Below are 16,507 nucleotides of genomic sequence, written 5' to 3'. Positions count from 1 at the left end.
CCAGGTCTAGGTGTGGAGGTCTCACGAACACAGGTTCGGTTCTCCAGGGCTGGGGTGGCTGTATGTGCCAGCAAATCGCAGAGGTGCCGCGGGACAGGCCGGGGCGGGGCGGGCCCCGGGTGGCGGAGTCCGCCTGCGCGCGTGGGAAGAGTCGCCAGCGCGAGCGAGTCGCGGTCCCGGAGCGGAGCCGGGCGCTGGCGGTGGCAGCGAGCGAGCGGCGCGCGCAGACTCTGTGCGACGGACGCGGCGATGGGACACCTGTGGCTCTTGGGAACCTGGGGCCTCTGGGGGCTGCTCCTAAGCGCCACGGACCCACGCGCAGGTAATTCATCCGGGGCTCCAGGGAGCAAGCAGAAGTCCGTGCAGACGCAACCCTGGCTTTCCCGGGCCGCGGGAGAGGAGGGACTGCCCGGCACCAGCTCTGCGTCAAGGCTGCGGGTGCGGTGGCTTGGCCATCCTGGGGACCTGGGACCCGGGACCTGCGAGGCAGGCCTAAGGGACAGGAAGGCAGGCAGACAGACACACACACACAGAAGAAAAGAAGAGGAGAAGGAAGGGAAGGGAAGGGAAGGGAAGGGAAGGGAAAAGAGGGATTGCTCTTAAGTCGTAAGAGTTACTGCTTGAATTATGGAACCGCACCGCCCCCACCCACAAGGGGCTCAGTTGAAAAAGACACTGAAACTTGGCTGGGGGTGGAGATAGGGGGCACAATCCGAGTCCTCTCTCTTCTCTTCTTGGGTGTCTTTCCCCCACCGAAGGGAGGGCAGTGTCCCCCAGTAGGACAAGAATGGGTGTCTGTGCCTGGTGTCAGTCACTTTAAGGGGCAGCTGCCCTCTGCCTTCAAAGTAATACCCAGGAGAGGGTTGGAAGAGCCTGATAAGATAAGAAATTGGAGTTGTCCGTGGAGATAAGGGAGGATGAACCTGAGATAGGTGGAGAGCAGCACGGTCTTGGAGATAGGATCCAGAGCCCTCTTTGGAGTTTCCTGCTCTTGGCTGTGGGTTGCTGGAAGTTATGAACGTGCCTGAAGCAGAATCAGCCTTGGAGCTCTTGGCAAAGTCAGACCCGTGACATTTGAAGTCCATGCTAAACTTTTTGCCAGCAGGAATGACCTGTATGATTATAATTTCTTTAACCTTTTCTCACACATCTACTTGAAATAGTAATTTCTATAGCTTTTCTTTTTGTCCACTTCAATTTTTCCTATTTCGAGAATTGTTACTGGATCTAATAATACAGATATGTACAGTTGAATAACCCTTTTAGCCACTGTGTATCTTTGAGTTGTTTAAAAGCATACTTACAGTTCAGAGAAGCAGCTCGCTTACCCCTGTATTTTGCATAGGCACCTACCTCCCTCTTTCTAGAGCTCTTTTTCTCTCTCCCATAGTTGGTCCAATCTAGCTATTCATATTTGCCCTCCAAGATGCTTCAGGGACAACCCTTCTTTCTAGAAGTCAGAAGGACATGAGCAGTGTAGTTGAAGTGCCCCTTCTTGGTCACCCATGGCCCCTCTGCTCTCCTGTCACGCTGTACTGTCTAAGCTAAGGTTTTGGGAGGTTGAGACTGTTAACACATTTTTATATCCCCAGGACACTTACACCATTCAGTGAATGAATTGGTAACCATTAAAGTAAGAACTTACTATAATCAGGAGGCTAAAAAGATCCCAGAAATTATCTTTCCTGAAGTCTTAGTCCATCACAGAAAACAATTTCTTCTTAAAGTACACCATTAGATTTTGTGCCTGGACTATACTCTTCATTTTCATTTATTCTTTGCATTTCTTATGTGCTTTTATGATGAATGACTTATTTCTCCACGGTGTTATTTCTCCAGCGTTGTCGGCTGCTGTGTGGGCTGCCAGCTGTAGTTAGTTACAGATCTGCAGTTAGTTGAGCACTATATGAAATTAAGGGTTTAATAAATGTTTTATAATATGATAATTAAGAATGGTGAAAATGATCATGGGTTATTACCACCCTTTGTGGCACCTCAGGTAGTGCTTTGCTTCAAGCCAATGAGTATTAATTAAGTGAATGACTTATTTCCCTGTCAAGTCATTGGTTAGTAGTAGAACCACAAGTAAAATATGAGCGTATTTACTTTCAGTCCTATCACCTTCATGATGTTTTTCTTATAACATTGTAAGATGTGATACCAAATTTGATGCTTGAAGTTCTTGATGCTTTTATCTTTACTGTGTTTTAATATCTTTCAGATGGCTCTAAGATAATTCCCAAAGTCACAGAAATAATACCTAAATATGGCAGCATAAATGGAGCAACAAGACTGACTATCAAAGGAGAAGGTATGGTTGCTTTTTCTTTTCTTTCTTCTTTTTTTAAGTCAAGATTGAGGTTCTTGTTGTTGTTTTTTTTTAAGATTTTATTTATTTATTTATTTGACAGAAAGAGACATCACAAGTAGGCAGAGAGGCAGGCAGAGAAAGAGGCAAAAGCAGACTCCCTGCTGAGCAGAGAGCCTGATGTGGGGCTCAATCCCAGGAACCTGAGATCATGACCTGAGCCGAAGGCAGAGGCTTAACCCAATGAGCCACCCAGGCACCCCAAGGTTGAGGTATTTTAAAGACTATTTCACATTTCACACTTATGGTTAAAAAACAAAGAAATTGGAGTTGATTTGTACTCTCTCACCCCTGCATTTTTTAAACTAATTTTTAATGGTTAAAAAACAAAAAAAAATCCGTAAGAGTTATTTCTCCATTTGGTGAGAGTTAGTAAAATTCTACCCCTTTGACAGCTAACAAAATCCCCAAGAGTCTCTACGAATTTGATCATCTGAGTTCATATTATAATTACTTGCTTAATTTAACTCCCAAGATCTGGATTATAATACCTGAACTGAAAGAAACATCTTTAACCCAACTTTGCAATTATTTGTTTTGTTCCTTATGGGTCTAATAACATTTAATTTATCTTTATATCAAATATAACATTTGGAGGGCCTTGGAGGTAGAAAGTTTAATAAGAGGAAATGATGGAGAAATAGAATGTCAATGAAGTCAGAAAGGCAGTTGAATGCAAAACTTTGGATCTCTTCTGCTGCCACTCTGTCCTTACCAAATGCTTCCTCAGAGCATGGGTTATGTATGACTGTTTCTCCTTGCCTGGTCTTGGGAGGAAACATAGTAGAAAAGCAGTGAATTTTTTTTTTTAAGATTTTATTTATTTATTTATTTGACAGAGATCACAAGTAGGCAGAGAGGCAGGCAGAGCGAGAGCGAGAGAGAGAGCGAGAGAGAGAGAGAGGGAAGCAGGCTCCCTGCCGAGCAGAGAGCCCAATGAGGGACTCGATCCCAGGACCCCTGAGATCATGACCCGAGCCGAAGGCAGGGGCTTAACCCACCGAGCTACCCAGGCACCCAACCAGTGAATTTATTTAATGAGCAACTCTTCCTAAGATTAAATACAAATATGTGGTTCTTTTAGCACCTAGGTCTTCGCAATCTTAAGAATAGTATTCAGTGTATGAATGAAGTTTTTGGAGTTAGAATCGACAGAGCAAGATATTTAAGTATTCTGTCAGATATATGGAAATGTCTTTCAGTACTTCCAAGTAACATTTCTGCTAAATTCAATCTCTCAGTGATACACTTTAAATGGTTTATGCCTCTAAATTGTGAAGAATATATTTTGGATTAAAGTTTGGTTGTCTTTATTTTTGTTGTATAAACACCCAAAGGCAACGTATTGTTAAAGACTATTTTAAAAGTGTCTTTATCCATGGTTCCCTTATATTGTAAATGTTGTTAAGATAATATGCTTTGAAAGCTATTAGGTTTTGTTTTTTTTTTTTTTTTTTTTAATTTTTTTTTTTTTTTTTTGACAGACAGAGATCAAAAGGGGGGGGGGGGGGGCAGGCTCCCTGCTGAGCAGAGAGCACAATGAGGGGCTTGATCCCAGGACCCTGGGATCATGACCTGAGCCGAAGGCAGAGGCTTTAACCCACTGAGCCATCCAGGCACCCCATGAAAGCTATTAGGTTTTTAACAGAGTTTTAAAAGCCGTGAGAGAAATGCCCCAATTAAAACAAAACAAAACAACCACTCAGCTATTTCTTCCTGTCTCCCACCTAAACTCCTTCAGATCCAGGAGCCATGGCTTGAGTTTAAGTACACAGACCCTGATGGCCTTTGGTTATAAATACAAAACAAAACATTCTCTTCTTAAGGCATTTTGGAGAACCCCCTTATGAATTTAACCCTAACCTTTGCTCTTTCATGGACTCTCTGAGTCACGGTGTATCCTGTGTCACTGGTGTCATGGTGAATTTCCAGTTTTCCCATCCATCTCAATTTCTGAATGCTCTTGACAGAGCATCATAGAATAGTTAAATCCTATTGGAATGGCAGATACCTGCATCCCCGCTGTGTTGACTTCCCTCTTCTTGCCTTAACCATATACTGTAGGTGACTAAAAATGTGTTAGCACCTGTCTTTCTCAGAAACTGAATTTAATACTATTTTATATAGGTTTTCAGGGCTCATGATATATAGAGAATGTGTATAGAGCAATGTAATGAATTTGCAAAACACACCAGACCTCCAAAACTCCATGAATGTGCTACTTGAACAAAATTTATTTGGAGGAACTGTATTCACATAATCAGATACATCAGTGCTGTCTCTGACCCATACTTCATGTTTAGAATTGCATGCAGAGCTAATTTATTAATCACACAAGAATATTTTCTACATGGAACTGTAACTGCCGGATGATTATTTAAGTGTTGGTCCCATAGGACTATAAAAATGTTTTATTTTTATAAAAGTCAAGATGAAAAAATTAAATGATAAAGAAATATTTGACTTAGAAAGTGAGTTCTCTGAGATTCCACTCTCTAGAAAGAACTAGTGTTCGTATTTTGGTGTATCCACATGGGTTTTCCATTTCCACATATTGTATTCACTTTTACAGGCCAAAATTTGCTAGTGCATTACTTTGTTCTAAAGGCTGTGCTTCAGGAGCCAAAGATACATAATTTTACAGTTATGATGCCCAAGTAAAGTGTTTTGAGCACTTTATTTCCATGATCATGGAAATAATTGTCTCCAACTAAGAGGACTGATTTAATGAGGAGTATTATCATTTTGATGATTAGTTCAGGAGTGTTTCTAAATTTATACCTGTATTTCTCAATTGTCTTTCTTAATAGTTCCCTTTACTGAAAAAAATCAGTAAGATGGAAGGAGTAGAATTTTACTTTTGGCTTTTTTCCCCTAGATATTTCCCTATTACACATACTTCTGTCTAACTGAAGCGTTGAGTTATGTAGTTTTTGTAATGTTTTGGGAAACCCAGGGACTTTGGTCCAGTCTGACTGGCTTTCGGTTCTGTCCTTGCCCCTTCCCACTCTGTGACTGGGGCAGGTTACTCCCCTAAGCCTCAGCTTCCTCATCAGTAAAGTAGGGTATTAATTCCTACCTGTTGGGGCTGTTGTGATGATCGAAAAGGATGATGTATCTAAGGTACCCATAGATACTATCTGTTTCATAAATTAGAGTTTTTTTATTTTTATTATTTTGTTTTATTTTTATCATTATCCTGCACTTATGTTATAAGTTTGGTTTCATTCTTTAGGAATCATCCTTCACCACACTGTACTTTTCCTTTTCATTGTTTTGCTGTTATAACTTTTCGAGTTGGTTTGTACTCTCTTACCCCCTGCATTTTTTTAACTAGAGAAATCCAAACAGCCCCATGTGGTATATGGTGACCGCCGCTTCAACAACACACATTTTCCATGATAGCAGCCCAGGCTGCTATCAGGAGAACCAGGTTTAGCGTGCCTGGCAAGTCTTGTCTCCAGTTTTTCTGCAAAAGAAAAAAAAGTACATCAATATGCCAGGAATTTCCATCTGAAAGCCTCAAACTTTTCTGTATCCAGGGTACACCCAACCCTTCCTGTAATCTTTGTCCCTTGGAGTACTTCCAGAGCTATCCTCTTTATACCCAATTTTTTATTTAGAATTATATTTTATTTTGAAATTCTTTTAGGAAGTGATTCCTTTGTGTGGCTTTTTAACTCTTTGGAATTAGCTAACAAATCAGAAATATTTCTATAGTTTTTTTTAAGCAATATTTGTAATGAGAATATTTACAAATCCTATTGATTTGGCTCATGTTTTCACTTCAGGGAGATAGGTCTATATATTTGACATAAGTATGTAAAAAATATGTATGAATATATGCCATTAAATATATGTATGTGACATTAAAAATATATATGGCATTAAAACAAAGCCAAAAACAATATCATCTTTTGTTGGTTTAATTTTTTTTCAATTGTATTTGTCTCAGGAGTGCTGAAATGCAGATCTGTGTTACCGTATCAATTTTGTGACATGTGCCTAAGAGGAAAATAAATACATGTATCACATCCTGAGCCACCCCACAAGTAAAACTTTCCATACTTTAGTTAGTTGCCAGCAGCCCTCTGTGTATTTCAAACTCAACATGAACACCAAAGATAAGCACAAGTTGGCAAAAGGAAAAGGCAGTAACTTGCTTACTTACAAGTAACTTGCTTTTCTGTGTTTTCCTGTATCTTTTCAAAATTCCATTTTAGCAGTAACTGCTGTCCTAGAATCAAAACTTCAGATCCAATGCAAGTGTCTTTCACATGTCAAATTGATGCTTATATTTGTACTTTAGCCTGTATTAGATGAGCTCTGTTTGGTTACGGTTTAAGCTTAGAGGCGGAAGTGGTGTTTATTAAAATCCCTACCCTTTGTTGAGTTTCTGCTTACTTTTTCTACCTATCAGGGATAGGAGAAGCGCTAAGAACATGGGTCTGGGACGCCTGGGTGGCTCAGTGGGTTAAGCCTCTGCCTTCAGCTCAGGTCATGATCTCAGAGTTCTGGGATAGAGTCCCACATCGGGCTCTCTGCTTGGCAGGGAGCCTGCTTCCTCCTCTCTCTCTCTCTCTACTCTCTCTCTCTCTCTGTGCCTACTCATGATCTCTCTCTGTCAAATAAATAAAATCTTAAAAAAAAAAAAGAACATGGGTCTTGAGGAACTTATATAAGGCAATGGCTAATAGCTTTATAATGTATGTTTTTAAATATTGCTTATCTCTGAATATCACAGGTGCCCAGTTGACATCGCCAACCTGAATTCAAATCCTAGCCATAACACTTATTAGTTCTGTGTTATTTTTAAAAAGGGATATCAACACTGAACTTAAATTTCAGGATTTTTGTGACCAATACTAAGAGCAAATATCAACCTAGCTCTTAACATATGAGCCAAGCACTATGTTATGCAATATATATAATCCTCATTTCCTCTTCCTGACAATCCAATAAGTAGGTGATTATGGTCATTTTCCATTTTATTTTATTTTATCTTATTTTATTTGAGAGAGAGAGAGTGAGAGAGAGCACAAGCAGGGGGAGTGTTGAGCAGGGACTCAATCCCAGTACCCTGGGATCATGACCTGAACCAAAGGCAGATGCTCAACCGAATGACCCACACAGGTGCCCCCTGGTCATTTTTCTGATGAGAAGATAAAAATGAGAGAGTTCATCTCTAAAATTTGAGTGCCTGAAGTCATACAGCAAGGATGTGCAGGAGTGGGATGCGAATCCAGGACATTAGGGTTCCTTTAAAGAGCACCATCCCAAAGAAGCAGCTTTATGAAAGCTAGAGTTTTAGGGGCGTTGGCATTTGGTGAACATCTGGCACCATGAAGTCCTTAAACTAGGCAATATTTGTGTTTTTAATGGACCTTTTTAGAACGCTGAAAATGTTCAATAATTTAAAAAGCAGTCACACCACAGATGTCTACTGACCCCAATTCAGCCACTTCAGCTAATAAAGATTATTTTTTAAAAAAATTTTTTTAAAGATTTTATTTATTTGACAGACAGAGATCACAAGTAGGCAGAGAGGCAGGCAGAGAGAGAGAGAGGGGAGGAAGCAGGCTTCCCACTGAGCAGAGAACCCGATGCAGGGCTCGATCCTAGGCAGAGGCTTTAACCCACTGAGCCACCCAGGTGTCCCTAATAAAGGTTATTTAATATGAGCCTATAAGGTAGGAGTGATTGCTTTCTGAATCATACTGCAAAACTACTTGACAATATGTTTTTTCTAATATAAATAATATATATACATTGAATTTAGAGTTAAATGTACATCTCTGAGTTTAACATTTTTTCTGGCTTACTGATTTTAAATTGTACTGTGGAACAATGTGGACTGTAGGTAATTAAGTGCTGAAATTCAAATAACTTATGAATTTATATTGATAACCTGGATGCAAAGGAAAAAATTTCATAACTTCAAAAATATTGTTAGTCATCAATTTGGCAATAGTGATGTTTTACTGTTAAGCACTTGCAGTATTTAGAGAAAAGTAACATTTAAAAATGCACATGCTTTTAGAACTCAGAATTTAGGAATTTTAGATTTTGAAGTGATCGAGGCAAAAATTGTTTCTTTACTAACTTCACTTTATTCTAGAAAATATTATAACATCTACAACTTCATAGATTTACTCTGCATATTAGAATACTATTAAGTATCTTTTAAACATTTTTATTAGGAGAATATTTAGTTATAGGGTTTAATCAATAGAATAGTATCCAATTAATCTTAACCATGGATTTTATTTCTTGGGTTTATTTTGAAATTGAATGTTGTTCTAGCAATATAAAATACTTTTATGTGGCATAAAATTACTTAATGGATATTTAACTACTTCCAAATCTAGTTTTGAATTTTCAGGTATTTATAGTAAGATTAAAATAATTTTCATCAATTAAAAAATAATTTTCTGCTCTGTTTCACATCCTCTGTTTCTCTGGTTCTGTCGAATCACACCCATTAGCATGCAAACACACTACTATTTCACCAACCTGAAAAAAAACAAGAGCTTTTTTCCTCTTGCTCCACACCCCTTCTACCTTCCACCCATGCCTCTGCTTCCATTGATAGTAAAATGCCCCCCAAAGGGACCAGTATTTGTTCCTTTCACTGGTTATCCTCCAATCTTCTCTTGACCCCATGTCAATCATGTATCCATTGCTCACTGTTGTCTATACTCTCAGAGCAGTTTATACTCTTTGTCTATACTCTCAGAGCAGCAGCTAGTGACTCTTGGCAAGTGTAAGTCACACCATGCCATGCCTCTGTTTGGGAAGTCTCCAGTGCTCCCTAATTCATAAAAATAATCTGAATGCCCTCAATTTTTGGTCTCATCTCTTACCACTCTCCTCACACATATTTCTCTAACCATGCTTGCTAAATCTTGAATCCAAAAATATGCTCCCACCACAGGGCCTGGAAGAGCATGTTCCCTCTATCTAAAATGTACTTGCCATAGGTATTCTCCGGGCTTACTCCTTCCAGAACGTTTCCTTGACCATTTATGTCACATGCCTCCTCTATCCCAGGAATAGGGTTGGGAAATCAGAAACAAGAAAGTCCTGAAAAGAGGCATGTGAAGGTGGTATGAGCACATGGTATGAACACATACCATGCAGGTCTATGTCTCAAGTTAATTCCTGCAAGAGAGGATCCCCCACAGAGGAAACAGAAACACCACGTTGATTGAATGACTCATTCAGGGGCTTCTCTCTTTGGCTACCTCAGAGCTTGTACAGTGGGCTCAGGAACAGAGGGGCCATGGGGTGAAAGCTGTGCAGGTTAACACCATGGACTTCCTTTCTCCAAGGCTAAGCTACCCACTGCAGTTGCTGATCTCTGGCCTGATCAACACTGAGCCCTCAGGAGGGGCCATTCCCCAAGAAGTATACCAGTTGCTAAGGGACAAATTGACTGCATCACTCTACTTCTCTCATGGAAAGAACAGAGATACATTATTGCTGGAACAGGTACTCCGGATACAGATTTTGCCTTCTCCATCCACAATGCCCCTGCCAGCCCCATCTTCCGAGAGCTCCCAGAGTCTGAGTTACTGCCAGAAGCATCTATAAAATAGTTTCTCAGAACAAGAAATGCAGTTCACAGAGAAAAAGTTGTGATTATGGGCACACGACCACGAAATCTGTGTTACTCTGAAACACATGGCCTAGTAGAATGATGGAATGGTCTATAAGAGACAAACCTAAGATCCCAGCTTGGGAACAACATCCTGTGGGATAGGATGCTGGCCTCTATCATATGCCATATGCCTTCATCCCATGGCAGATACATGCTCCTGTGTCCCGACAGACAGAGCACATGGAGCTGGAAAGGAACGGTTTCTCTCACTCATTATCACTCCCAGTGATCTGCAAACTGCATATGTGCTTTCTGCCCTTGCTGTTTTAGATTCTGCTGGATTTGGGGTCTGAGTTTCCAGTGAGAGAATGCTTTGGCCAGGGATCCCTATATGACTTCCAGTGAACGGGAGCTACCACTATGAACTGATCACTTTGAATTCATCAAACATAATTAGTAGCCTACCAGAGATAATCAGTTCTGATGATCATGAAGAGAGAGGGTTGCTTTACCTAATGGAGATAGGGAAGAATATGTCTGAAATTCAGGGTATTCATGAGGGAATCTCTTGGCTTCCATGTCCAGTGGAAGCAATTATAGCACAAATAGGCAATTGTAGCAACCAGAACTTAACAAGGGTAAAGCAGCAACCAAGGGTCCAGACCTTCAGGATGAAGGCTAGTGTCACTCCCTCAACTTAAGTGCTGGCAAAGGAAGTCTACAATGGGTGGTAAAGAGGGGCTATAGTGACTATTCATTATAGCCTCAGGAGCAATTGTATCTTGTACTAACTCTCTTGTATTAAATCTTTAGCAGAGCTTTTGGCTGGTTACCACCTTGGAGACTTGATAATGAATTATATTTAAAATATGGGGCCAGGGGCTGCCTGGGTAGCTCAGTGGGTTAAAGCCTCTGCCTTCAGCTCAGGTCATGATCCCAGGGTCCTGGGATTGAGCCCCACATTGGGCTCTCTGCTCAACAGGGAGCCTACTTTCCCCTCTCTCTCTCTCTGCCTCTCTGCCAACTTGTGATCTCTATCTGTCAAATAAATAGTCTTTAAAATGTGGGGCCAGAGCATGTCCATATGGTGCAGTGAGTTGCCTCTAAGAGAAGCCTTTTATACTCAGCTTCACAGTCTTTTGTTCTCACCTCGAATTCTAATCACAGCCATGACAGATAGTCCTCCCAAGACTGTGACCCAGTCTGTGCTCGCAGCTCTTGCCTTCTGTTCCCATAGCACATCTATGTCTACCGTCCCAGGGCTTCACTGATGCAGTGACTTGGGACATTGAAACCCCTATGGTGTATGGACGACATGTGTGTAGTCTGAAAGTTCAGGAGAAGCTATTTCCCCTGGAGAAACCTCAGTTAACCTCTTGGACAGGATTTGATGAAGAAAGGTTTGATTCTTTGATTCTGAGAGGTAGTCCATATTTTCCTTGGAAGTTTCCAGCAAGGTTGTGCTCCAGCTGTGCTCACAGCCCAGGTTGTCTTTCTTTAGGTCTTACTCTCTTTTGCCCCAAAGGGGTCACCACTCAAATAAACCATATGCTTGCAAGTCCTCACCTCAGATTTTGCTTTATAGGAACTCAAGGGAAAGATCCCATCTCTTATACTGTTCTCCTCATCTCTCTTTTCAGTCCATCTGTCCCCTTTTTTTCATAGTAGTTATCCTCAGCAGACATAGAGTCTGATGTGGAGGGAGGAGAGAGTATTTTCTCCAGCCCTTCACACCCTACCTCTGGAATATAAGCGATTTAATTCTGTGCCTGGCAAATAATAGGTTCTCAAACATTACTTTTGTGAATAAATGAATTGAAGGTGAATTTTTATGCTTCCAAAAAGGATTACAATCATAGGGATAAATACAAAATAGGTTAACTGCTAACTTATTTACTTACTAATATTCCTTATTATTTATTGATGATTCAGTACCAAATGACAATTGTTAGATCTTTGAAAAGAGAATTCTTTTAATAATAATTCAGTGTTTTTACTTTTCCAGGTTTTGCTCAAGCAAACCAGTTTAACTATGGAGTTGATAATGCTGAGTTGGGAAACAGTGTGCAATTAGTTTCTTCTTTCCGATCGATTTCTTGTGATGTAGAAAAAGATTCAAGTCATTCAACTCAAATTACATGCTATACTAGGTATGTTTTATAGTATGTTTAATAAGAGCATTTTTATCATGCACAGATTAGTATTATATAGTTTTTTATATACTCTGGCTATTATATTTTCTGATGATCAGCTGTTTTTTGTTTCATGATGTTTAGACTATCTTATAGCTTTATTTCATTCATTTGTAATCCTCTTTCCATGTATTGGCACAATAAAATAAACTCCATATCCTTTTCCAGGTTATTAGAGCTATTATCTTATCATTATTGATCTATTTCAGAAGACAAATGGCTACTATTAAATTGTAATGATGCTCCTCAAAATATCAAAATTGTGCTTTCCTGTCCAGTTTGATTAATTTCCTTCAAAATCTTGACATATTCATTAAGATTAAAGATGATCATTTTGTATAGTGACATTTCAAGTTCTTTACTATCAGTCCAGAATAATGTTTGTTATTAACAACTTATGGGAAAAATTAATCATTTTAAATGGTAATTTTTAATAATAAAACAGGTAGCACATATTCCAGAGGATTTCATCTTTATCAAGCTTATTGGCTCTTTCAGCAGCAAAAGCTCTCTTAGAGAGAAATTTAATCAGAATTTAAAAAAAAAAACAACAACAAAGCATAACATGACTGTACCAAGGTGATGTATTACTGTTTTAAGTGATTCTTCCTACCTTTGTTATTGTATTTGTTTTCCTTTTCAGTAAGCACCAGTGCACTTAGAATAAGCATTTGCCTGCGGTCCATGATGTTAGAATCTGCAATACAGAGTTCAGGATGGAGATCCTCCATAATTTAGAATGAAACTCTTTTAATTTAGAATTCTAATAATATAGAATGGAATTTAGCTGTACATTGATTAGAACTTTAGACACTTTTTTTTTTTTTCAAAATGACTTGTAGTCTGGTGCAGTATTTTTCCTTAATAGTATACATTAAATAAAAGGGTCATTGCATTCCTTACATGTTCTTCATTTGTTTTGCAGAGCAATGCCAGAAGATTCCTACACTGTGAGAGTCAGCGTGGATGGGGTTCCTATTACAGAAAGTAATACCTGCAGAGGTCGCGTCAAGAGCTGGGAATGCACCTTCAATGTATATGGGATCTCCTCTTTAACTTTTGGATGATTGGTCTTGTGCTTGCTTTCTTGCTGAACTGGCCTTTTATTTTTTAATTTTACAGATTGTTATCTATTTCCACATTAAAAAATATACTAGCATGTAGCAAAGGATAACTTCACTCAGTTTTAATCATCTTCTGTGGCAGTGGAATCTCTTTTCTCATATCTTATTTGTTTCCCTCTTTAAATTTATTATTGACTTAAACTTTTATACATTACATTTTTTTCTTGCTCACATTATTTTTTCTCTTTCTCTATTTCTACTCTGAGTTTAATTTTCCTTTTCTTATCTTCATCACACTCACCTTCATTTTAAATAGAATCATAACTCTTTTTCCTTTCTTTATAATTTCTAATGCAATGAGATAAAATATGACTGCACATAGCATTGAAGTCATTCAAAATATAGTTATCCTATATGTAGATATTTACAGTAACACATTTCTTCTAAGGACCATCCCATGTATTTTAAAAATTATGTCTGTCTATCAAAAGTATTAGAGTTTCCATCACCCTCATGGGCTCCCTGGGATTCTCCTCTTTCCCTATTCCCATTTGGTGTCACAATTCTTAAGAATTTTTCCTGCATTGCTCTAGAAAATTATCATTAGCTTCATTACTAAAGCTTACTTTGATGGACTTTTTCCAGGTTTTGTTTCTGTTTTGCAATGTGCTTTGTTAATTTTTCTTCATAGGCTTAAATAAAAGAAGGCCTTCTGTAATTTTATTCCTTCAAATTCCTGCTACCAGAGAGCCTTATTACTAGAGTTTGACATATGCTGCTAACAAAGGAAGATTGACTATTAAAGTTCTGAACTAAAAACACTGACAGAGAATTTTTAGTGGATAAGGAAAAGATCTTGAATAAGCAGAATAATAATATTCTAAACTTTATTTTTATATGTAAAAAGAGGTATTTTGACAGTTATATTATAGAATTATTTGAATATAAATAATGTAAGAACCAGAGATATTAGCTTATTGACAGTATTATTTTACAGGCAAGAAGTTTCAGAACCCCAATGATAATGAGCATCACACCTTTATCTGGAACTCCAGGTCTGTTATATGACAGCTGATATAATATCTTTTTTGGTTTGTGGTCATTAATTTAATTTTAAGTATATAAAATTAGTATATCTGATAATTTATAAATAACATATTTCTGATTGTATAGTAACTCCCAATATTATTTCAAAAAAGGATTTTCAGTGGTTATATCTGAATCTGCTATAAAGTATTTTACTATCCCCCTATTGGACATTTAGCTGGCTTCCACTTCATTATAATTATAATTATAGCAGTTTACAATCCCAAAAGGAATATGTGAGAATGCCCTTTTCTATACCCTTGACAATTTTAGGGACTAATTTTTTCAGGCATTTATATGAAAAATGTAGTAGCTTATTTCTAATTTTTCTAATTCTTAAAATTTATACAATTAAAAAAATTATACAATTAAATTTACTTATTTATATATATTTATTGACCCTTTGTATTTCTTCTTTTATAATTACTTGTTTATCTCCTTGGTTTTAACTTAATGCTAGTCAATTTTTTTCATATTAAGTTATAAGAATTCTTTATATTTTAAAGATATTAATGATTTGTATGTCATATATGTTGGAAATATATTCTTAACTTACCATTTGCTTTTAAATTTTATTAATGGATTTACCTGTCATTCAGACATTTTAAAATTTTTATATTAAATTAATCTATAGATTTTAATTATTGTTATTTCTTCCTTCATTTTTATAGTATAGAAGACCATACCATCCCAATTATATAAGTATTATATAAATTTATACTTAGTTACAAGAGTTTTTATTGTTTTATTTTTATATTTAATTTTTATTTCTCCTAGGATTTATTCACTTTTTGGGTATAAAGTAAAGTGGGATCTTATTTGTTTTTTCAAATATATCTTTCATGACCCAAGCAATATTTATTGAATAATTCATTGTTTTCCATGAAAAACTTCTTTAATTTACAAATACTTATAAATATCGCTTTAATACTATACGTACTCATGTTTTATTGTGTTTGTTAGAATGTTCAGCACAGTGTTAAATGATAGTGATGAACATGGGATATAAGTGTCTGGATCCTGGTTTCATTAGGAATACCTCTAATGTTTTGGTATTAAGTGTTGGGTGTATGGGTAGGTAATCTTATACAGAACTTTTTGTTTTTTTGTTTTAGGCACATTAGTAACTATCCAAGGCAGAATCTTCACTGATGTCTATGGAAGTAATACTGCATTAAGCTCAAATGGGAAAAATGTTAGGATTTTGAGGTAAATTTTTGATGTGGAAACGTATTCTTATCACTCAGGTGGGGTATGGTATTCCACAAACAATGGGCTCAATGATATTAAACATCACTACAGTGTGAGGGGATTAATCAGTGTATTTTCAGCCATATTATAGGAAGAAAAGGAGACTATTGGATGATTCATTGACATGGAAGCAGTGAGCAATGTGCCTTTCTTTTTTGGTCTGGCATAATTCTTTCGTTTTCTGTGACAGATTTTATTAATAGAAGGCACATGGAGACAAGCGCAATAGTAATTGAGTTAGTTATAGAATTTTATTACAGAATAACTTTGTTACTAATCTACCTCATTTTGCATATATATGTAACTATGTAGCCTAGAGGTCCATAGCTTAGTCAAGATCTGAGAACCAGAATCTCCTGATATGCAATTTGGCCTTTTTTCTTCTACTGTAGTTATGTGTGGGAGAGTGCTGAATTTAAAATGGTCAGTAACTTACTAACAGCCTCAGGGTTGAACACTGGTTCCTCCATTTACCAACTATGGATTAGACAGTAACAATGGCTAGTTACCTCATATCAAAAGATAATTGTCCACATTTTGGATTGGAAGCTAGCTTGGTCACTCATCTTTCTGTAGCATAGGTGTGGTTTTCTGAGTGCTGTCTTGAAAGACTGACAGCTGTGTTCATTCCCCATAGAAGGAAGTACAGAATCAGCTTTCAGAAGGCTCCATGCATATTAAATACAGGTGTAAAATGCATAAATAGATAAATTAGCTAACAGTTCATACAACAATTAGAGAATTTTTCTAACTACTAAAAAGGTGATATATATGTATATGTAAACACACATACACATATATAATTTTGTAAACCAAGTAATTTGGAAGGTTTTACTAAATGAAATCAAGGTAATTTAGGTGGCATTCTATGAGGTAGCACTCAATTAAATCATATTTGTATGCACCTATAATACTGTGGAAATGTTTGTATTGATTCCTTACATAT

The 16,507-nt window shown here is 37.7% G+C and overlaps 1 protein-coding gene across 1 annotated transcript in view; it reads left to right on the top strand.

The window, feature by feature from the left end:
• The first annotated feature begins 249 nt into the window (after positions 1-249).
• PKHD1L1 (PKHD1 like 1) overlaps positions 250-16,507 on the top strand; it is a 162,695-nt gene continuing 146,437 nt past the window's right edge. Inside the window, exons 1-6 of the mRNA XM_032858464.1 lie at positions 250-322; positions 2,222-2,311; positions 11,974-12,118; positions 13,086-13,194; positions 14,222-14,279; positions 15,426-15,519. Of these exons, the coding sequence (XP_032714355.1) occupies positions 250-322; positions 2,222-2,311; positions 11,974-12,118; positions 13,086-13,194; positions 14,222-14,279; positions 15,426-15,519 (569 nt within the window). The remainder of the gene's footprint in view (positions 323-2,221; positions 2,312-11,973; positions 12,119-13,085; positions 13,195-14,221; positions 14,280-15,425; positions 15,520-16,507) is intronic.

This window comes from Lontra canadensis, unplaced genomic scaffold (genome assembly GCF_010015895.1).
Source record: "Lontra canadensis isolate GAN:19392208 unplaced genomic scaffold, GSC_riverotter_1.0 scaffold15, whole genome shotgun sequence".
Lineage (NCBI taxonomy): Eukaryota > Metazoa > Chordata > Mammalia > Carnivora > Mustelidae > Lontra > Lontra canadensis.
This window is presented reverse-complemented; position numbering and strand designations above follow the sequence as displayed.